The 24,543-nt window shown below is 37.7% G+C and overlaps 1 protein-coding gene across 1 annotated transcript in view; it reads left to right on the top strand.

The window, feature by feature from the left end:
• Positions 1–9,443: 9,443 nt before the first annotated feature.
• Positions 9,444–24,543, top strand: part of LOC149287592 (protein ITPRID2-like) — a 37,993-nt gene continuing 22,893 nt past the window's right edge. The window contains exons 1-4 of the mRNA XM_089492776.1: positions 9,444–9,579; positions 12,604–12,649; positions 19,971–20,026; positions 21,054–21,110. Of these exons, the coding sequence (XP_089348902.1) occupies positions 21,056–21,110 (55 nt within the window). The 5' untranslated portion in view covers positions 9,444–9,579; positions 12,604–12,649; positions 19,971–20,026; positions 21,054–21,055. The remainder of the gene's footprint in view (positions 9,580–12,603; positions 12,650–19,970; positions 20,027–21,053; positions 21,111–24,543) is intronic.

Below are 24,543 nucleotides of genomic sequence, written 5' to 3'. Positions count from 1 at the left end.
TAAAGATCTTTTGTAATATCGATAATAAAACTATTAAAAAGTATTTATGTCAATACAGATCCTCCAGGTGCCTCATTAGTAATAAGACTCTCCTCTAAATATAAACCATTAACTACAACCTTCTAGCTCCTGCCGCTCAACCATTGTCTTATCCATTTTAACATCCAAACCCACACTTTGTAATGTATTTATTAGTTTCCTATGGGGCAGTGTCAAATGCCTTACTAAAATCCGGATAGGCTATATCTACTGGTCTATTATTTTAATTACCCAGTCAAAGGAACAAATTACATTTTTTGACAAGACCTCCGTGCATTAAACCTGTGCCGTTTCTGATCTAGCATGGTTTCCGTTAATTTCCTAACTACTAACATAAGTCTTACTGGTATATAATTGGTTAAGTCTTCCCTGCTACATGTTTGTGTGAAGTGGTTCTACAATTGCGAACTTCCATTGCTCTGGTTAAATAAGTAACTGGTTAAATAAGCCTGCTACTGGTTTTGCCAGGAGACTCCAAAGCTCTTTTAAAAACTTTTGGCGTATCCCATCAAGTCCCATAGACTTGTCTGATTTTATTTTGGAGAGTTCAACTGGAACGTCTTCCTCTGTAAGCACACATGGTTTACATGTCTCATTGATTCTCCTTTCTAACTGAGATCCCTCCCTCTCATCTTCCTCTGTAAAAACTATTTATTTAGGCAGTGAGCCTAGATCTTTATCCCTTCATTTGTTTTTAAACTAATTATTCATTTATTGCATTTTCTCATTTCACATATATATAGCTAAAAAAAATCACCCTTAATGTTAACCTAGCAATTGTCTCCTCTGTGTGAGTTTTGGCACATCTAATAGTGCCATTCACTTTTTTTTAGCTTTATATTTGCTCTCATCTTCCTCATTCTGAGTTTGCTAAATTCTACCCTATTCTCCTTAAATAACTTTCTGTCTAATATGAGTAACATGGGGATTACAATGCATTTTACATTGTTCTTAGCAAGGTATAAAATGCAGAGGAAACATGCTGAGTCCATTGAATGAGATGTTCTTACTTTAGAAATATCACATTAGACCGCCTTAGCATAACACCTCAGTTTTAGATTTAATTACACAAACATTAATTTTTGTATTTATGAACACTAGCATAAAAACAGTGGAATGATTAAGTCATAATGTTATCTTAATTATATAGCACCAACAGATTATACTGCCTGTACAATGAGGTCATATAAACAATGTCATATTTAACCCCTTCGTGACAAAGGCTGATTTTACTTTTTGTACCCTTCGTGACAATGGCCGTTTTAACATTTCTGCGCTGCTCGTATTTAGTTGTAATTTTCTTCTTTCCCGTTTTACTGAACCCACACACATTAGATATTGTTTTTTTCAGGACAAGAAGGGCTTTCTTTAGATGACATTTGATTGTATCATATCATTTACTATTAAAAAAAGTATAAAATATGGTGAAAAATTTAGAAAAAAATGACTGTTTCTAACTTTTAGTTGAAAAATCTTTTACTCATCTATAAAAGGTAATGAAAAAACCTGCTAAATAGATTCTACTATATGTCCTGAGTTTAGAAATACCCATTGTTTTTATGTTTTTTTGCTTTTTTCTACACATTATGGGGCAAAAAGTACAGGTAGCGTTTTGCTATTTCAAAGCCATTTTTTCCAAATCTGGTAATTCTTCCCCCCATGTGCCATTTCGGGTATCTTTGAAGCCAGCCAATACAATTTACCCCATCAAGTCATATATTTTTGAAAACTAGACAGCCCAGGGTATTCCAAATGCTAGTATTTTAACCCTTTCCAAGCACTAATTCTACCATCAGCCTTTGTCAAACTTTATGGTAGTCATTTTTTTTGCATTTGTTTTTTCACACACATTTTACTTTAGGTATGCATAAACAGGTTCTGGTATATGTCACTATCATAAAACACCCCAATATGTGTTTAGCAACATATCCTGAGTACAGCGATACCTCACATGAATGATTTTGCCTGGCTGTTTGGGGGCAAAAGGGCCACATTTGGGGCATGCGCATTTTCAATGTTGAACTTTGGCATTTGGGGATCCACTGCCCATGCCCTATTTGGTACATCTTTGAGCCAGGCCATTTCAGTGTGCCCAACAAAACCATATATTTTTGAAAACTAGACACCATAGGGTATTTTAAATGCTGGTATTTTAACTCTTTGCATGCACACATTTTACCACCAGCATTTTTTCAAAGTTTGCAGTAGTATTTTTGTGTGTGTATTTTTCCCACACACACCTACTTTATGTATGAATTTACAGCTCCTGGTATATGCCGCTGTCACACGACACCCCAATATGTGTTCAGCAACATCTCCTGAGTACAGTGATACCCCACATGCATGGGTTTGTCATTTTTGGGGGAACTAAAAGGCCACATTTGGTACGTGTGCATTTTTCTAATTGGAAATTAGATGTGTGGCCATCCTTGCCCCCCGTGTTAATTGGGACATTGTTGAATCCGGCCAATTCAATTTACCCCATCAAATCATAAATTTTTTAAAAGTAGACACCCCATGGGCATTTAATATGCCAGTATTTTAACTCTTTCCATGCGAGAATTGTTTTAAGCTAATGTGCTAATTTTAGGACTTACTCACAAAAATATATTTTTTATATATATATTTTAAATTTTTTTTGCCTTTTTTAAAACATTTTTAACATCTTTTTTCAACTTGAAGGTTCCCCTTCAGAGGGAAATTATTTTTACATTTTACTGTTTTTTTACTATTTTTTTTCTAATTATTATTAATTTTATTTTATTTTTAATTTCTTTTTTCACACTGTGATTAGAAAGCTGGGCTCCATTGACTTGCATGGTTGAATGCAGTACCTGTATTCAACCTGCAAGTGGAGCCAGAGTTCTCTAGAGGGTCTGGAGACCGTCTAGCGAACCTTTTCATCTTTATCATTCTTGCTGATGGCGAAGATCACCGGCAGCTGTGGCTGTGACCGCTCCCTGGAGCTCAGCACACTTAATAGTTGATCAGCAATAGCCAGCACTCACATTGGGAGCCATATATGAATGATTAGCAGCATCTCTAGTTGGGCTTCTCGTTAGCGGTTTTCCAAGGTAGTACTTAATAATTTAGTAATTTGCAGAGTTTGGTGCTTTCCTGCTTGGGTAGTGTATGTGTTGTGGGTGTTTTTGTCAAGTAGGCCTTTTAGGTTTACAGGTCCATCTTTAAAGTTTGCCAAATAACTTGTATGGCTAGTGACAATGCATTTTCAACATAGTTACCTAGGTAATTAGATGGAAAATGCCAAGTAGGCATTTTAGGTTGAGCTGTCTTTAAAAGGCTTAGCATAGTTTCGTAGTGTAGTAGACGGCAGTACCGGATTATTTTATCCATAGGGATAATGCTGCCACTCACTACAGCATTCATCGGTGTTTCTAAACTATAAGTTATTTTTCATTTTGATTCATTTCTACTATCCAATATCCAATAAAAGTTAAGTTTTAAACATGTGCTGCTACAATCCTATTATCTTTTCTTTTGTGTGTTAGGGTTCACGCCCTGGAGTACCAAATCATAGGTCAATCTTAAACTGACTAATAACAACAAGAAAACTACAAAAATGCTGTTAGATTACCAGGCACAGAAAGAAAAACACTTAAAAGAAGTCATAAAACGGCAGACAAAACAAGTCCATCTTTAATGTTTGTAAAATAACCTGTATGCCTAGAGATACTGCATTTTCAACATAGTTACCTAGATAATTAGATGGAAACTTGAGGCCGGGCTTTTCCAATACATCAGTTTGTTGATTTTAAAGAAGGAAATAAACCAAATTCCCCATGTTACCTCATGAAGAAAAATCCTCAAAGACTCCCGGAGCTACTGAAAATTCCCCTTCTCTTTTGCCATTAAGAAGAATTAATAAATGTATTTGCATTAAAATCCATCTTTTTGTGAATACCACGTTAAGTTACTATTTCTCTTGTTTTTCTGTACCAGTATGTTCTTAACCTGTTAAAAACTTCATGATGTTCCATGGCGTCATGGAAAAAGTGGCTCAAAAACGGCATGGGATGTCATGAATAAAGTAGCAGTGTGCTCACTCGTGTACACTGCTACCGAGGCATTCTTCAGAAACCGCCGTTGGCCCTCTATGCACCGGAATTGTTGTGCAATCACGCAAGTCTTCTTTTATGAATGAAGTATCACATTCTCATGGGTAGTGAGTGATGCAGATTGGTCAGAGACCAATCAGCAACCTTAGTTAAGTGAAATAAAAATAATTTTAAAAAAACGTATCCAGCAGCAGACTGGATTCCTGTGAATGATGGTCCCCGGTGCAGGGGAGTCCCTCAGGTGCAAAGAAGTCCTTGTGAAGTTAAAAAAAAAAAAAAAAAATCATCAAAAAGTAAAAAAATAAATTAAAGTTATCCAGCAGCAGACTGGATTCATTCTTTTTTGTGCCCCTAACCAAAAATCATTAAAAAAAACATCCATGTTTTAATCTAATACTATTGTTGCTATCCAATTATTAACAGCCTTACTCTTTACTAGCTGCTGAAAGAAAACCACTTAATTGTACGTATAAAGCTGCATATTGTGGGATACAAATAACACAAAATCTCTACATGTAAAGGTCATGTTCTCATATTTACACTTTGGCAGTGGATAAATTAGTCAGAACTTAAGAAACAGATGAGAATGTATGATAAACACAGAAATGCAGTGATTCTTTCTTCATATATTTTTCAGGGAACACTGTCAAGAATGTGGTTATCTACTTTCAGTGCTGTTCTCTTGTAAACTGCAATATTTATATTTTTTTTTTCTTTGTACAATTGTGTACATTATATTCAATTTTTGTTTGCAAAGTTTAAAATGGCAGGCTCTCATGAAGAATTAGCATAAACAAATCTTCAGACAGCACTTGCATCTGGAATAAACAGAGAATTCCAGGTGCAGGCGGAAAAAGTGAATGCTGATTCCTCATAAAGTATAGAAAAGATCCTGGACGTTCCGGAAGATCTTGATGTATCCCCTGAGTAGTGCATTTTAAAGTCGAATTACCATGAAAAAATGTTTTCCCCATAAAATACAGTGCTGTAATCTAGGTTAGTATTGATAAAAAAAATATATACCTAATTTTGTTTCAGGTCTGCCATTGTTGTCAGTTATGTGATATTTTGGGTGCCTTTTCCTGCTGAAACGCAATTCTTTAGCCAGTATTTCTGGCTGGGTAAGCCATTCTAGTATCACAAGGTAGTATGATGAGAAGTCATGGCGTTTCTCTGGTAGATAACAGAGCCAGAACATATACAAATGGCTTTTATGCAACCTGCCTTAAAATATTATGCAAAAACTAAGGCTGCTCTATTTTTTTTTTTTCCCAAAAAAATAGTGAAATGGAAAGGAGGTAAGGAACTATCGGACTTACATGGAACATCATTCCTAACAATTTTCAAATTAGAGGAAGAAATGTAACTTTGCAGAATAAACTGGATGCTTCTCAAGAAAAACATCTTGAAATGCCAGCAAAACGTAAAGCTTGCAGACATGTCTAAGAAAGGTGAAGAGGAAACAGGGTGTCCTGTCACGCTTCCCTCTGAGAGTGGCAATGTAAAATTAACCCTTACTATAGAAGACCTGGAAAATGCAAAGCTGCAGGAGAAACAACTATAAGTCTAGATGCTATTCCTACTAAAACAGCAAGCGTTCCAAGGGAAAAGCTGAAATGGAGGCTTACAAGACAGGTAGAGACCACAGAAGCCCAGAGAAAGTGGAGAGTGGAGCAGCCATACACAATATAATGTGTTGTAGCAGGAAATTCCATTTATGAAAACATTACACAGATGAATTTAATATTTAGCCACATATGATGATTTATTATAGTAGTCTTTTTCACCATTGATGAATCTCTAATCTGTAGATCATTTTAAATATGATTTGAACGACCATTTAATACATTCAATTAAATACAAAAGACGGTTCTTAGATCTTTTTACAGTCTACTCCTACTTAACGCCTTATCATGTTATAGCGGTCTGTAGACAATTTTGTCTAGCAATTATTTAACAATCTCAAAGGAAAAAAATACATTATACATTATACATTAATTGAATATAAACTATTTTATTGAAAGCAGGGGTATGGAATGTAGTTAGAGGACATTTATCTCGTGTTTCATTATGCAACGTGCTTAGTATTAACATGGAAATTCAGTGAAGATTAAGTTCATAATGTTAACACTGCTGAATAAAGAATTATTAATGTTTATAATTAAAAACATTTTACCACAATGTAACAATGCTGGACCCTCTAGCCAAGAATACCCCAGCAGTCATGTTCTGGTGGCCAGTGATACGGCTACAACCTTTTTCTAATGGCTGCAGCTACATTACACACATGTGCAGCCTGTGACAGTATACCAGATCCTAAGACAAAGGGGGGGGTTAGGGTACATAATAGGGAGGGAGAGGAAGGGTAGATAATGATCCCTGGTGTCGGCAGGGGGGGGCATGTTAAATTTCACCCCAAGTGGCATTATGTCTTGGGCCAGCCCAGTATGAAACATTTACTGGCCTTGGATATTTTGGTAGATATCATTCTGCTGTATGCCAGATAATGCCATCAAGGGAGAAATAAGGAAACAAAAGCCCAGTGTACAAGTGAACACAATCCCAAATAGAAGAGATGTTTGAAACAGAGCATTATAGTTAAAATAATTTAGCTTCATTTGCAAAGCACCCTAAAATTTGCTGTGTTGATCTGTACTGTTTTTCAGACTGAAGAGAGAATAACCATTTAGCAAAACTGTATATGTAATTGATCTGAAACATAGTACAAGAACTTTATTGGACGTGAATGATAGTGTGTATTCCCTTTGAGTGTGTGGCAAGCTGGCTTGTTTATGAAAGGGACAGTCATCAAATACAGTGACGTATTCTGGCTCATGTCAACTAAGGCAGTAGTTCCAGGCAAAACTGGGGGAAATGTAGCCCATTGGCTGGTTGATCTGGCTCTGTGTCGCAAATGTTTAAAATCCAGTGCACAGGGTTATGAAGTTATACCCCAACTCTCAGCATAGACGTCAACGGCGATGTTGTGCCAAGTGATATACTTACTGCTGGTTGACTCCATTGTTGGCTCCAGTTTCCTCTGCAGGTTTTCCTACAGGTAAGTCAATTATTTAATTACTTGGTTAAATGCATATTAAAGCAATACTTAATTTGGTGAGGAACCAGCCTAGGACACCATAGTATCCCTTTAAATAATACATGTAACAGGAGAGAGAGGAATTCTGAAACATCAACATGCTTTTATTTAAATAACATAAAAGTGATATTATTGATCTCCAGCTGGGAAACCTATATAATAATAGCAATGTCAATGAAGGAGGTGCCTGCCACCTGGAATTAAAATGAAAATCCATACGTCATTACCAGTTAAAACAAAACATGTTCATATTGAGTCAGAGTTTGCACAGTAAATAGCTAACTATTCATTAACTTACTATCTACAGATTGCTATGACTCGTATAGGTCTGCAGACCAGTTACTGATTTTAACCCCTAGAAAACCAGAGGTCAAGTCATTGGTGCTTGCTCACTAGTTAATTAAATAGATGGGAAAAAGAGAATAAAGTGCATGTACAAAACAGGACCTATAGTCCCAAAATACAAAACAACATCACTTCAATGAACCCCTTAAACAAAAATCAATGCAAAGTCCTAACCTCTGCACATCATCTGGACCAACATGGAAATTCAGAGGGCACTCGCATATTTTCATTTTTTCATGATGTATGCTTGGAGTGGGACACTCCATTATCTGGTGGGAGGAATACATTATTTTTTTTAGGTCACTCTGATACTCGGTTTAGTATCGTTAGATTGTAAGCTTGTGAGCTGTCCCTTTGTATGGGTTTGTCTTAGTCTGTCAATTCTAGTTTTGACAAAAATAGAAGGTCAGTGCAAATCACAAACCCATACAAACCCATTTATTGGATACTTACATAGCCAGCAGGCTCATACCTACTCTGGTTTTTAATAAAGGTTATGCTTCACATTCATCATTGAAATAGAAGGACCCTTTTCTTTACTCACTAGCTAGTTTCTGTTTCTGAGAGTTACTACTTTCTTTTCAAGAAAAATGTAATTTCTCTATTTGGATAAATAATGCATTTTGCCTCATTAAGCCTAGCAGTGAATTTGCTTATCTCCCTCATTCTGAGCCTACTTATATAGCTCCTAAATGTTACCTTTATCTCCTTTATTATATGCTTATCATCGGACTTCTAAATTGCTATGCACTGCTATTATGTCCCGTTTACCCATTGTACAGTGTTGTGGAATATGATGCTTATATATAAATCAATTAATAATAAATAATGAGAACCTCTCTTAAATCACTGGTGCTCCATCCAGACCCGGACTAGCCATCCAGCACACCAGGCAAAAACACAGTACATGCATATGGGTCCCAATTAAAGTAGACACCTGCTCAACATATCTTAACAACATCTTGTTGCATTTATGAGGCTGTTTGCCTTCCATCCATTTAGTAAATCAAAGGAATTACCAATATTGGTGATTCCACCAATAATTTGTAAAGCACTGTGGAATATCAAAGGGCTATATAAGTCAATAAATTAAATAATAATCATAATACATACACTTGCATTAATATAAAAAATGAGAACTACTTTAAGTGCACTGACTGGTGTTAATTTAAATAAAGCCATTATTTACACATTTTGTGGCCTTGTGTTTACATAGCTTGTTACAAATTTTACCACTTATTGTATTCTTGTATAATAATAAAAAAAAGCTCCAAAACATGCATTCCTGTTGTGTCATAAATTTTTTGTTTAACCCTCTCCCCTTACACGATAATTTGGCACTCGGGCGGGAAAGGGGGAGGATGCAAAACTCTTATTCCTCCACCTCTTTCAGGTGTTCCTTCTAAAACCTTAGTAACAATAAGACGGCGCTTGCGCGTTCATTTCCTTTCGTCATGACTACGTCAAAAAAGTTTTAAGCTGCTGCAGTTTAACAAGTGTTTTAAAAAAAAAAAAAAAAAAAATTGCAGTGGAAAGGCGGGGGCGAATTGAAGAGGAAAGCAGAAAGACGCTCGGGCGGGAGCTGTGAAATTAAGAATTCAGCAAGGAAGGCAGTGAAGGGGAAGCTTCCGAGGGGCACTTACAAAACATTAGTAACTTGGAGAGGGGAGAGAGAGCGCAGAGTGACTGACATGTAAGTTCTAACGTTCTGGAGCTTTGTTACTTTCGGTGGTTAGGTTGAGGAAGCGGGATGATGGGGCTTTAATAATGGTCGGTGCCTGTGCCTTTTATCTGCAGGTTGGATCTTTAGCTGCTTTATAGTCACTGACTGACTCGCGCCAGCTCCAGGCATGGATGAAGTTGTCACCGAGGAAGATCAGAGCAGGGCCGTGGCTACGGAGAAGAGAAAGGCCTGGGCTAAGAGCAGGGATTCCTGGCAGGCATCGGAGGCAGAGGATGTCTCGGCGGAAGCCAGCCAGATTTCTCAGGCTGAACGAGGGAAGCTCCAGCTGGAGGGATCAGGTCAGCCTTTCTCCGCTTACTTCTACAAATGCCTTAGGGAGGCAACGCCTGCGATCCCGTAACAACTTTAATACAGCGGAGGCATTAGCCTGGAAAGCTGGAGCGTCGTCCTTACGGTTCTCTTTGTTACTGTGGGAGATGGTCTGGAGTTGGACTCCCTTCATTGTTCTTAAAGTTTTTAATCAACGACCCCTTAGACTTTTACAGGGTATACAGAAGTGTGTGTGACTTGGTAATCCCACGTGACAGGTAGCGATGGGTGAAGCTGCTGTCTTTGAGTGCTGCTGCTGTTCTGTGCTGTCCCTTTCCTTTCTGCAATAATAGTATCTGTAAAACTCTGCCTGGTCTTTCAGTGTGAATGTAATATATATGTGTTTAATGTGAAAGATAATGTGTCAAATACATGTATGTGTGTGTAGGCAATCCTTTTCTTTTTTAAATAAAATGATAATTTCAACTTATTTGTACCATCCTAAACAGATGGATCATCACCAAAGAAGGGAAACATTAAGTACCAGATACCTTCTTTGAGGATACCTGTGTGTGTTCTAGTTTTTAAAACGTATCCCAGCTCCTCCCTTTTTGTCTTTATTTTTTTTGCTGTAAGCTTTAAATGATTAGCTATGAATGTCCATCTATCTGTTCATAAGCTATTGAGCTTTGCCATGGTACGGGCATAGCTGGTATGTTTAATTCTTATCTTAAAACAAAAACCTGCGTTACTTCTCCGGTAGAACGCACCTTTACCTTCGCCATATGGCATGGTGGGTCTCTACCAGCTGGTTTGCGGTTATTGATGAGCCTCTTAATGTTACCATCATACATGATAATTAATATGAACTATTTCCATGTATAACAGAATATTGTGAGGGTATAGTTACATTTTGGGACTAGAATGCAATATTGTAGTTGAAACGTACCATAGTATAGCTTAAAAAAAAAAGAAAAGAAAGCAAAAGCTTGCATTAGGCAAACTATGCCGTCCCGTGCATTAACTGATTTAGGCATGTCAAAACGTGCTACAGAAAATGTGTGAAATCTAGCATATATAAAAGGGGGCTGTTTACTGATTTGTTCCCACTGGCATTACCCCTTTGTGAAATGTGCTGTAATTAAGCAGTTTTCTTCTATTAATATTCTAGTGACCCCCCCCCCCATAAATCTATCTCCGTGACTTGTGCATTTCAATATGTATTCACATTAACGTTTTGAATTTCAAATATAAACATTTGGTATCCTGTGTATCTCTTGGCTGTGAGGATAATTTCTCCTCTCTTTGGATAGTCGGCCTTTAACCAACAACTTTTGTCACTTATTAACCCACACACCACTACTGTATTCACCTATGTTCCAACTACTTTGAATATGGTACCTCTCTTAAGATGTCATAGAAGGTAACTTGAGTGCGTCATTGCACTTTGTTACACTCCCTAAAGCATGGAAACGGTGGATAGTGGTACAATTACATTCGGTCTTGATGTCCTTTAAACATTAAGGCAGATCTTTCTAGCTGTTCCTGTTTATCAAGTCCTTTGGCTTGGACTTAATAGGAACTAGGATTTGCGTATGTTGAACGAAAGATTAGCTATCAATCAAACTTGTAACTGAAGTATAATGGATCACAGGCTTTCAAGGCTTTTATACTTCAGTTAGCCAATAAAATTGCCATCTTTACCAAATGTGCCCTTTCTATGGCTAACACGGTACAACTCTATACTTTTATTTTTTATTTTTATTATGTTGAAACCTTGTTCATTTTGGCCACATTTTTTCTTACTTAAATACATTATCATTAAGATTGGTGCTATGTACAGAGAGCCAATACGTCTGCAAGCTCATCCTTGCTAAAGTATATGTGTGCATACAAAGGGATTGTATATGAGTTTAGTAGGCCTGAAATACTTCCCGAGGAAGTATCGCTAGCTGATATGCAAAAATAGCACTCTTTCTACTAAGTAATGTAAATGTGTGAGCCTGAAGTTGTTACAGGTTAGACTTTATTGTTATCTAATTTAAGCTCAACAAGATTTGTTAAACTTTTGCTTGTGGCAGCACAGTTTTCAGATTCCTATTAGAAAAATCTGTATTCCTGCACAACAGAAGAGCTCAAATTGGACTATGGGATTCAGTTTTATGACTGAACCAGAAAAAGTTGCTCCTTTTTTATTTATTATTTTGATTTTTTTTATTTATATCTTTTTATTTTTTTTAACTGCATGCATTTTGCAAATACAAACAGTTTGGTTGAGACTTCAAGATGATTCTCCTAAATGGCCCAAATAGAGACTAGTACTACTACAGCTGGTAATATCTACTAATGCAATGTTTTGAGTCTTGTTAACAGTCGCTGGAAATATAAATTTGTTTTTATATTGACTGCATTTCAATGATTTAAGGCTTTAGTATGTTTTATATAAGTTGGCAGTTTCTGTAGTGTATTTATTAGGTGGCACTCAGGTTAATGCTAAAACAGAATAAAAAATTACCTTCCTGGTAGCCACATTTTTTATCTGGAACACATTGGTTCCTTTACAAAGTACTTACTATTTTATTTTTTGCACAAGAAAATTGTATTCACAAATCATCTAAACTCTAGTGCACTAGAACAACCCAAAGAATAAGTCTGTTATTGGCTATATTTAGATGTGTCCCTTGAGGTCTGGCAGTTGAGGCTTGCTGATCTGTTAAGAGTCAATATGAGTTACCCTGAACAGGTTCCTTTCAGGGGTTTTCCATTCTATGTACTTTTTCTTATTGCATATTGAGTTTAGCATATCTTCCATAGGTGCTCATGCATGTGAAGTGAAATCTGATGTTTGGTAAAGTCTCTTAAATAAGGGAACCGGTACAGCACATGCCATAATTAGTTATCGCACATTGTCTCATTCGACTTAATGGCCCTGTTTCGTTATCGGTTAAACACAAAGAGCATTGTTGTGTAGTCTACTTCTTTTTTTCTGATCGTGGGGCACTGTCTGATATTTTGGTACACCAATGACTAATGCAAAGTTTTCTTTCTTACAGGAAATATCCCAAATGAAAAGATTGCAATATGGCTGAAAGACTGCAAGTAAGGCTGATTTATGTGTTTACATGTAGTGTGAAAATGGTAGACTTTATTGCAATATCTGATAAAAATAAATAATATATCCAATATCTTTCTGCCGTAGCAGATGTGGATTATGCCTATTAAAAGCATTGTAGTAACTCTGTTATACTTACTCTTTATAATGAAATTGAGTAGCCGTTACATTCCATTTATATTTGTTACCCATGTATTTAGCCCCTCAATATCATTATTTGGGCTACATATAACTTGTACATTTGTTAGATATTACTTTACATCAGCAAAGTAGAGTTCAGTGGCCATGGGACAAAACATGCATAGTTAACTTTGGCCTCAGTCTTCCTGGCATCAAAAGATGCTACTTATTTACAAGCTCTGTGGTTCTGCAGCACTAATGACTGCCCAAGGTGACAAACGCACAGCTCAACAAGCCAAGTGTCGGTGTCCAGCTCAGCTTCTCCTGTGCAACAGTCGGCTTTCCCTGTCAGTTACGTCGACCCCCGCCTTCCCAAACCCTTACATTTATCATTTAGGCATAACATTATGGGTCTACGTCAGTGTGAAGTGTATTGCTTACTTATACAGATATACAGATAAGTAAGCAATACACTTCACACTGACGTAGACCCATAATGTTATGCCTAAATGATAAATGTAAGGGTTTGGGAAGGCGGGGGTCGACGTAACTGACAGGGAAAGCCGACTGTTGCACAGGAGAAGCTGAGCTGGACACCGACACTTGGCTTGTTGAGCTGTGCGTTTGTCACCTTGGACAGACCGGAACAGGATGATGCTCGCAGACGCCTAATGAGAGGAGAAGGGGTTTGAGCTGGGTAGGTTTCAGGCCACAAGTTAGGCTTAAACCAATCTCAGCTCAGCTGTACTTGCCAACGATCAGAGCTTCAAGGTTTTTGTAGGTATAATAATTTATGCAGCCTAAAGCTTCAGTCTGTTTCGGTTGCATTTAGTGTATTTGCTTTGGAGCTCTGTGGCGAAACCGGCCCTTTCGTTACCATGCTGAGATTGGGCTGACAAAATGTTAGTTGCCTACAGTGGTAGAAAACCAAGGGCTGACACTTATAGCTTCTAATACACATTGGACACTAGAAAACCTATTTTGCTTATTTTAATCTGTAAACACAATTTCATGTGTTTTAGTCACTGAATTGTGAAATGTAGGATTTGGCAAGAGGGGTACAGCCTTCGTGAATACGTTTTTATTTTATCTTCTAGAAAAAGGTGTTTTTATTAAAACCTCTGAGGAAAAACTACATTGCAAATTACACGGTTCTTAACTAAATACTGAACTGCCTGAGTATAAAAGTTGATAAAGTACACACACGTGCGCGCACACACTAAATATAAAAAAAAAAAAAAAAAAAAAATTGGCTGTAGAATTGCTTTTTTTTTTAAAATTTTTTTATTTAAAATAAATAAATAGAATGTGTTAACCATGGATTAAACAGTAGTCCGGTTCATTTTAATCATGCCAATTATGATGGTGCAGATAAAATATTTACACCATACTTGGCCTTAGGGACTGTTCTATGTAGCATCATTCTGTAGATTTAAGATAGCCCTCTTTTGCTGTCTGACTCGCTTACTGCAGTCAGCGACTGGATCTATGTCTGCAAGCAGGTAACTTCTAAGCTGTTTAATCATACCTTTGGGGGTGTTTAATGCTAAAGTGGCACTTTAAACAGTGAGAAAAAATACTTGGATTAACATACTGGTCTTGAAGTAAATACTACTTTGCTTGTTCATTAGTAATAATTTTTAAAGGGATAATTACATAAAATATTTATTAAGCATTGGGTGAATCTGAATTGCAGCATTTTAGCTTAGTATTGATGTGGGTTTAAAAAAACAAGGACTGTTACATGTTTGTATTTACTTTCCTTTGTATAACCATGCAAATTTCATGACCGTGCTAGAACTAATTTAAAAAAAAAAAACAACAAAAAAAAAAAACCTGATTCTGCAGTTGAGGTTTTGCAGCTATGCTGATGACTTACCTTCTGTTTTCTTACATACTCAACAATAGCCTCTTTCTTGACAAACGTCCATAGTGTAGACACAAACAATCCAGGCAATACCGGTCTGTTTAAACTAGTGAAAACTTGAGCTGACCGGTAGTGGTGCTTTGTTCTTGGCTCTTGTTCTACAAGTCCAGCTAAAATGTTGTAAGTCCTCCTTAGTTACATCAATTGAAATCCAAATTAATTGTCCTCTGTCACTGAATGTCACTGCAGCTTTTAACTTCATATTAATTGTGCTGCTTGTTTCTCCACAAAATTATTGGGGAGTTCATTTGGTTTAGAGAAAAGGAACTATTTTCAGTGGCAATAGCTGGCAACTTGCATAACTGTCATTCCCCTTAGATTGGCAACTCCTGGACTTGAGGAAGGGGCAAGCAGAGTGCCATCCTCCCTCGTAACTAACATACACTCACTCTAACGCACACACACAATTACACACAACAATCACCCACCCATACTTGCCTTAATAGCTGCTTGCATAATGTTTGAGCACCTGCGATATTATTACCACAGCGTCGTGTTACCAGATCCTATCGAACTACCTCCATGGGTAGGCTGGCCAATTTGGACAGGCCCTATATTGAAAAAACGTGGACCGACAGTTGCCCCTTGTGTTAGCACGTCCCTGCCTGTTCCTATCAGTGAAGTACAAGCTGTAGGTTAACCTGCTGAATAGACTAATATGCCATCACTGTGGGACCAAATGGTTCTCCGGAGTGTTTTGCACAAAATACACCTGCAGTGTGGCAGATTGGCGAGGGATGCCAGTATTTAATGCAAAGGAAGGTCAAAAATAAATATTTCTCAGCTGCTCCCATTTGTGTTGCTTCATTGATGACCTAAATATATGTGCTAGGTGTCGCAACTAATACCAGCCTCCTAGCGGACAGCATACAAGGTATATACTGACCATGTGCTCATTCACGGTCCTTCCTCGCACGGCGTCTCTGTCTTCAAGGAGGTTGGGGTAGCATTCAAATTGTAACACCAGCCCTGTTCCTTTAAGGGGGGGCTCTTCCCTTAAAGGAACAATTGTGCATGTTTAGTTAGTATACTCTTGAAAGACGGTTTCTAGCATTCATATATTATGTAATTGTAGTAAATTATTTCTTCACTTACAGGGTGGTAGGGAGAAATTAAGATCCTTCAGCTCTGCCGTGTCTTTTAGGCAACTATTCTAGGGAATATATTTCTGTGAAAATTGGGAGTTAGTGTTAAGTATTTACCAATAGGGGGCCATGCACCCTTGTAGATCCTGTATGCAAATAGAACTATATGTGTATAACATAGCATTTCTATTTTGATGTGGTTAATCACACAGAGTGTATGTTGCTCTTTTTTTGTCACCGCCTGTACTATTGATTTCTGTACAGTCCTGATCTGTCTATAAATTTAGCCCGTGTGCTGAAGTGCAACATATTTTTTAATACCCTAACAGGTATTCTGCCGTTTAACCCATATTTAGCACACAGGTATGTAATGTGCACATGTAGTGTATCTTGTGTGTTTTTTAGTAATTGCTAGGGCTGCAGAGTAACTAATCTTCTGCCGATTGTATCAGCTGGAGTCATTGTGGGATGCTGTCACCCAAACAGGCTTTAGACTATTAACTTAAAGTGTAGACATATCACAAAAGAAGTTGAGAAACAAAGCCTATGTTTGGATATATTTCTCTGTATTTGACATTAACAGGGGCCTCTACATGCAGCTGAATTTTCCATCGCAGTAGTTTATTTTATATATGTTGATATAATATAGAGTCAAATGCAAAACAATGTTTAACCAGGAGTACCTTGGGTTCATGATTCTGTTGCCGGTGTAGAGATCACCTTATATGCTCTACAGTATTTGTAAGCAATGTCCCTTTAAGATAGAAAGTTTAGTCGGGTGCAATCCTAAGTAGGTCCATCCAAGGATGCAGAAAATCAGAAAATAATTTCTCAGGAGCTCGCTTGTTTTGTACAAAATGCCTACAATGGCAAGAAAAAGTGGACTCTTTGGAATTACTAGCATTTATGTATAAAATTGTCTTAGAACATGATTTGATCTTCATCTAAGTTTCAATATTGAACACACACGTTATTGTATTCTTGTCCATAATGAATGCACCATTCACAGTGTGGATTGGAAAAAGTATGTGAACCCCTTGGCAGCTGAAGTTTGCCAAAGCACCTTGACACTCCTCAACGCTACTGGGAAAATGCTTTGTCGACTGATAAAACAAAGGTTGGAAGAACATGCAGCTAGGGATGCACCGATATATCGGTGGCTCAAATATATTGGCCGAAAAGGGCATTATCGGCAAAATGCAGAAATAATAATTAAAAAAAAACCCAAAAAACGGCCGAAAATAATCGTCCGCAGGGGCCAGGCTGCTTACCTGTGCGTTGCTCTGTGTGAGCAGCATCTCTTGTACTGGCCAGGATAAACAGGAACCCAGCAGAGTCATGTGAATGCACATCATGACTCTGCTCCATTCCTTCTTCCCCTGGGGGGCTGTAATCACACTCCTATCATGCTCAGGTTCTAGCATCTACTGGCTGCCTGGGCATGATAGGAGTGTGATTGCTGTTAGCAATTATATATATATATATATATATATCTCGCATTTTTTTTTATCCAATTTTGGTGTGGTTGGTCTGTTTGTTTTTTTTGTTTGGGTTTTTTTAAAGGTGGGGGGGGGGATCATATTCGGTTTCGGTCCAGAATTTCCATTTCGGTGCATCTATACATGCAGCACTATATATGGTTATACATACCCACCTGAAGACATCATCCCAATGGTGGAGGGAGCATCATGATTTAGGGCTGCTTTGTTCCCTCAGGGCCTGCATAACTTGTCATCATTGAGGGGGCCATGAATTCCAAAGTTTATCAAGGTATCCTACAGGATAATGTCAGAATGGCTATCTGCCTGCTGTAATACAGCAGGACAATGACCCTAAACATCAAAGTAAATCTACTTTTCAAAAATCCTTTTGGAATGGCTCAGACCTTAAGCTAATAGAGATGCTGTGTAATGACCTCAAGAGATCTGGACATCCTAAAAGAAAATATGGCTAAGCTTAAGCAGTTCTGTAAGGAGGAATGGTCTAAAATTCATTGTGCAGGTCTGAACTGTAGATATTGAAGCGCTTGTTTAAGGTCATTGCTGCCAAAGGAGGTTCGACCAGTTATTAAATCCAAGGCATCACTTACTTTTCCCACCATAATGTTTAATGGGTGTGTTGAATAAAGATTATCATTGTCTTATTAGTTTAAGCACATTGTGTTTGTCTAGGCTTGTGATTTAGATGTAGATCAGATCACGTTTTATGAAGAAGTAATGCAGAAAACCAGGTAATTCCAAAGAGTTAATTTATTTTTTCTTGCCCCTGTATGCATGTTCTATTAAAACAATTGGATAAACTTATGAAAAAAGAAGTGTGACTTCCTGACTACTCTTTCAGCTGTTGTTGGTACTTGGTACTAAAACTCATACATTTAAAAGCTACAATCCTTGTAAAATAATACTTGCGTGGCTCCAACTTTAACAAGGACTGACAGCACTGCAGCATAGCATCTTATGATGTGAGTCTTTGTGCTGATAAAGACTGATGCTGTTGAGATTGAATGAGAATAAGCAACTCTTGTGATCTGAAATTATCTCATCTTAAAGGTTTCATGAAGGCCGTTAAACAGATGTCGCCATACAAGTAGAAATACATTTAGTTCTTTATTTTGTATTTAAAATCTACCTGTCACTTTTTTTAAACTTGTTCTTGCAACTTGCATAATTATTCAAATTTACTAAATTCTATGTCCCTATTCTGTTAAACTGCTAATTGTTGATGCAAGCACTCATTGTAAGGATGGGTGATTATCATGCCTGGGAATTTCTGTGGGCTTCACTCCCCTGAGCTCCCCTTCTGCTCTGTAAAGAATGCAGGTAGGTTGTGTGGCTACAACAAGGTGGTGAGGTTAGACATGAATGGCGGTAGGCTAGCCCCAGTTAGATTTTAAAGTTGTAGGAAGTTTGCAGTAAGCAGACGAGTGGTCAGATTCTGGGCAAGGAGCAGTCGCAACCTTAATGTGACCAAATGCCACTCTCAATCCGATGAGAGCAGGGCAAGCAATCTTTTGCCCTGTGACTCGAGATGAAGCCCAGTATGTTCCCAGCTCTGGTGATGAGAGGCCAGAGGGCTTCAGGACAGGACATTTTATGCTTGTTTCACATGCAATGACAGATCTCTGCTTGCATTATGTGAACTACAAATCTCCAAAATGACAGTAACTTTATAAAGAGAGCATGAGTATATGATGGTAGTCTTAATAGATGTGAAAGTAATTATTTTTATATGTGGACAAGCCTACCATTAATGTACACTTGTACAAAGTATGTATGCTGTTTCCAATTGACTTCAAAATTTTACTAGGATAGGAAGCCGGATAAGGTACCACAGACATAATATTCATATATTCATATATCTATATCATAAAGATTGGCTTGGTTCTTAAGGATGTCCCTTGTGGTTGTATGAGGAATAAAATGTTAACAAACATTGAAAGCAGAAGTGCACGGATGTGACGTTGACATGTCGCTGCATGTATTCCAGCATAATTTACCAAATTTAGTTTTACAGAATACCATTTAGCAAGTCTCTAGACAAGATTATAAACTCATTTGAACAGGGCTCATCTTTTGTTCCTGAAATCATATACATATTATATACATATGTCTTGTTTACCTATTGTATAGTTCAGCAAACTATGATGGTGCTGTATAAAATAATAATAATAATAAGCACTCACTCAATACCTTTGGAAATGGCAACCACAGACTTTCAGGTACATTGTTTGTTTTTTTTAATTTGAACAAACAGCACAATTTTTTTTGTATTAAAAAATAAATAAATCCTCTCCTGTAGGTGTGTGGCTATTCCAGGGTTAATGTTCCTCACCCATCAATCGATTTATTTTTATTTTTTTCCACTCACTGAGCTATTGTCATATGTTTACAGGCAAGTGTGTTTCCACTGGCCTCTGTCTATGGCTCCAAATCCAGCAGATATACTGTAGAGCTATGAATCTTAGCAGAGATGGCCATAATCATTGCATAGTCTTCATGATGTGCAAGATTAATCCTGCAATTACAAAGTTATTTTTCTGTGAACCCTTGTGTATGAAGAGGGACAGTTCCTCACCCTCCTTATCATATACTTACTTTGTGTCATAAAGGAAGGATGTGAAGCATATGTTTTCTAGAGAATATCAGACAAAATAATTATGCAATCTTGTGGTTTCAGAACACCGTTGGGAGCTTCTTTAGATGAGCAAAACACTCCTGCTGCCTTCTTAAAGGGTAAGGATCTATTTGTATGTAGTGGGTATTTTTATTTTTTTATTTTTATAAAAATATAGTTGTGGACTTAACTGGGGACATCCACGTTAACATGTTGTACATGGCAATACTTGCTATTAATTATGCCACCTCTGTTTCAATGTATTAATATCTACAACTTCTCCTTAGGGGTGGCTCCATTTATCTGCCACATTTCTTCAGTAAAGTAAAACATCTGAGCCTTTGACCCCCCCCCCAGTTCAGACTATGACCTCTTGTCTCTCAGTTTTGAAGTATGCTTCTATCTTGTACTTTTGCTCAATACCCTGCATTAAAATATTCCCATGTCCACGTTCCTCTAGGTGTGTGTGTGTGTGTGTGTGCAAAATGAATATAAAAATGTGTTGAGGTCCTTGGCAAATATTCTAATATAACTCAAGTTCAAGGTTTTGGTTTGTTTGTTTGTTTTTTAGTTTTTTTTTCCAGTTTCCCTGTACCTAGCTTTTCATCCCAAATGCTACCAGGAAATCTGAATTTTCTGGGTGCTGCACACTTTGTCCCAGTCATGTGCTAGAAATACTTAAGTGTTTTAATTGTTTTTGTGAGCCGGAAGCCCTCGGGTTATAGGATAAAGCAGTCTGGTTTCTGTGTGTTTTTTGATCTTTTAATTGCTGTAGTTGGAGTAGAATAGAGGTAGAGTAATAGACGAGATCTGTTGCAAGCAGAGTGTGCATTATATACTCCGTGAACCTGCCACACCTTTTACCTCTGTTCTCAGAGGACTTTAGTTCAAAACGAGAATGTAGAGGGAATGAGAAATGCAAAGGATTTTTTTCCTTTGCCTTATTTAACTTACTCTTTAGAAGACGGAAGTGAAACTCCGTGACACACAAACCACCCCCCCCTCATTATTCTTCTGTAGAGTCTAAACTCTGTCTGCTGTTTTTCATAATTCTGCAGGCATTTGATCTTAATCAGCAAAAATATGTAGCACTTCTAGCTATTCTTTTTCTCTTCTATATTTTATTTTACATGATTTTCTTCCTAGGAATGATCCTAAAGAATGGTGGCAGTTTTGAAGATGACTTGTCCCTTGGAGCAGAAGGTAAGCAAAATACCGGTACTTCCATACCACCCTTTTGTGAGAAAATATTGTAACAATTCTAAATGTGAAATAATTTTTTTTCTGCCATACTGTCTTTACCTGACACTCTAATTGGGATGAAAGTGTACTGAGAAACAAACACAGCAGACTCTTACCACTAAAACAGACACTCTGGAAAGGTGCCTGAGGTGCAGGAATGCTTACATAAAATATGTTTAATATGTATGAAGGATAAAGCACACAAATGTAAAGTTTTAGATTCTAATAATGCCTAACAACGCAAACACATGCAAATTGTGTCCTTTACCCAAATGCTGTGCAACATAAGAAGTTGCTTAAAGTAGCTTTTGGATCACCAACTGTACTTAAGATCCTGTAACAGTTGCTGATGTGCTTGTTTTATATTAATACACATTCAATAAACAATAATACATTCAATAAACAATAGCATTCTAAGTTGCTGTGCAAAGTCGAAACTTTGTGTGTTCTGTAATCGGTGAATGCATCATATGGGTGGATTTGTTTTAAAGCAAGCACACTAGGTGTCTACAGGAGAATCCAGTCATACATCGTGACACAACGCAGAAGTTGATAGATTTAATTAACCTTGTTATGGCTACGACTCCTGTATAGGCTTGTTAACCATGCTGAATTTCAAGTTACTCTGCCATTATGTAATCGCACCTTTAGAACTACAATATAATGCAAGCTAGTTAATATATTCTGTTACTACGAGGTCGACAATTTGACTGGTACGTGAACGTCTGGTTTCTTTAATTTGTTGAAATATTATGTTCTATTTACCAGTGCCTTTTTAATTTTTATTGGAAAGGACTTGTCACCAACGGTACATTCACAGCCTCTTCCATACAGGATACAAAAGCCTTGTACTGGTCCAGGTCCAATTATAATATATGTTAACTGGCTTCTAATATTGGCAACAAATAACTTTGTTAATTGGAAATGGCTCCAGAAAAGTGGGTTGTTCTGTTTTTATTTCCACTACTTTCACAGAACTTTTGTAGTTATGTTTAATGTTTGTGCAGGCAGATTGTACTTTGGCCACTCGTACAAAGGATCTTGCATACCTGGGTTTTTTTTTTTGTTTGTTTGTTTTTTCTGCTGCTGCTGTTTATCCAAGCTATAGGATATAGTTGCATTTATGGCAGTGTAAACAAATATTGTATTACAAATATGCTGCGTCGGGGGCATAACTAGAAACCACAGAGCCCTGGATGGACACACACACACACACACACACACACACACAATTGGACATCCCTGCTTGTGTGCACACACACAGTTGGACATCCCTGCTCACACACACACGCACACACACAATTGGACATCCCTGCTCGTGTGCACACACACAGTTGGACATCCCTTCTCACACACACACACACACACACACACAATTGGACATCCCTGCTCACACACACACACAATTGGACATCCCTGCTCGTGTGCACACACAGAGTTGGACATCCCTGCTCACACACACACACACACACACACACACAATTGGACATCCCTGCTCACACACACACACACAATTGGACATCCCTGCTCACACACACACACACAGTTGGACATCCCTGCTCACGCACAGGCTTTGCTGAGAACCCTGGAAACAAACTCAGACTCTACACCATTCGGTTTTGTATGGATTCTTTCCTGGAACTCTCACAGGGGGTACCATAGGAAAAGCGGGGTGCCTAATATGTCAAGGGTGGCTTTGCCAGAGACTGCCTGATCTTGGTAAGGGAACAGGTCATGGTGTGTCCCTGGCTTATCCTTGCTCAGAGACTATACCATGATTGTCGCAAGGGAGGAATAATCCCTAGTCCTCACTCTCTCGATTTCCCCCTCCTCAGGTGGAAGTTACGTCACTATTTCAGCACACCTGGAAGTGGTAAATGTGTGATTACTGACGCATCTCTGTTTTCCATGACTTTCTGGTTTAAGTATATTGTTGGTTTTTGACAGTATACAAATTCCATCGCTGTATGTTGCTGAATTTTGTGTTCTGCGCCAGTATACCATGTATGTATAGTTGTTGAATAAAATCAAACAGCTGTCCATGAGTGTTGATCTGGCTATACAGATACTTAATGGTATGATACCAAAGCCAGATTAAAAAGCTTTGGGCCCGGGGCATTACACAGGGAGGGCCCTTTATTTTTGCCTTTAGCCGACATTCAGCAGCATCAAATAGTTTCTAATGTTTTTGTATTTATTTATTTTTTTTTATTTTTTTTAAAAGTGTTTACATCTGGCAGGTGGAACAGCACATTTAATGCCTCCTTCAGCCTGGTAATTCCCAGGAGCGTCTGAACCATTAACTAGTGGAGAACCGAGCTATTACATTGGCCTGGGGCAATGAAAGTAAACACGTGTATTACCTGCTACACTTTAATAAACCACCAGGAGGGCTCTCATTTGGAGTAGTCTAATTCTTTTGTCACTGGGTTTATTTAATAAATTGAGTTGTGATTTATACTCCTACACTACACTATCATACTTGGGAGAGTGTTAACCCAGAGAAGCAGCTCTACTTCCGGGATTCTTCAGGCAGAACCCGGAAGGTTCCAATGTATGTTCATTAAAGGTTTTATAAAGAGCACACAGGCACATTTATTTAGTAAGAAGGGATGAGCTAGCCTTGTATAATGCAGAATTGTTACCCAATGTATTGGTGTGTCTTAGTCCGTCAATTCTAGTTTTGTCATACACAAAATTAACCTGATGTCTACATTTTTTTTTTTTAATAAATGTAATACCCTTTATGGGTACTTCTCATTTTTGTATCTGTAAGCAGGTACTAAACGCGTCTGTGAAAGCACACATGCTGCATTGCTAACAGATAACAAAAATCAGAAATTCTGGCCTGGAAAACGAATATATTTGCTTAACCTCAAATACTGTTTAGCTTTAAACAAAGAGCATACCGTGATAGTTTGCAATGTGACTATACAAACTTTGGGCCTAGCTACCGGAATGCACATGCATCTTCTTTCCACACCAAGCTACCTCTCTTCTCACGTGATCCTGTCAAATTTAAGCGACTTTGTGAACTAGATGGTTACACTATAGCTTAAAGGTTATCTTTAAAGTAAAAACTAAACTGTTTGAAATGTAATATTTCAGCTAAAAAGCTCAAGTTTCAATTAGTGTGATTAACTCCAATGCAAATTAAACTTTTGCTGAAACTTTACAACACGAGTACCGTTTGGTGACAATGCGTCAGTGCAAACTTTTATTTTCTTGCTACATGCCCCGCTGTTGAAAATTTAGTTTTTTTTGACTGAGCCCACCAAGTAAAACAATTTGGCCGCCATTCAAGAGCATGTTAATGATTCATCTGAATGCATAAATAAAATTAAGAAAAAACATTCACATAAAGCTTACGTGAACTTTCATGACATTTACATAG

Source organism: Sceloporus occidentalis, unplaced genomic scaffold (assembly GCF_023333645.1).
Source record: "Sceloporus occidentalis isolate IW3139 unplaced genomic scaffold, rSceOcc1.0.p SCAF_59, whole genome shotgun sequence".
Taxonomy (NCBI): domain Eukaryota; kingdom Metazoa; phylum Chordata; class Lepidosauria; order Squamata; family Phrynosomatidae; genus Sceloporus; species Sceloporus occidentalis.
Note: the sequence above shows the minus strand (reverse complement) of the source record. Positions and strands in the feature narration are given on the sequence as shown.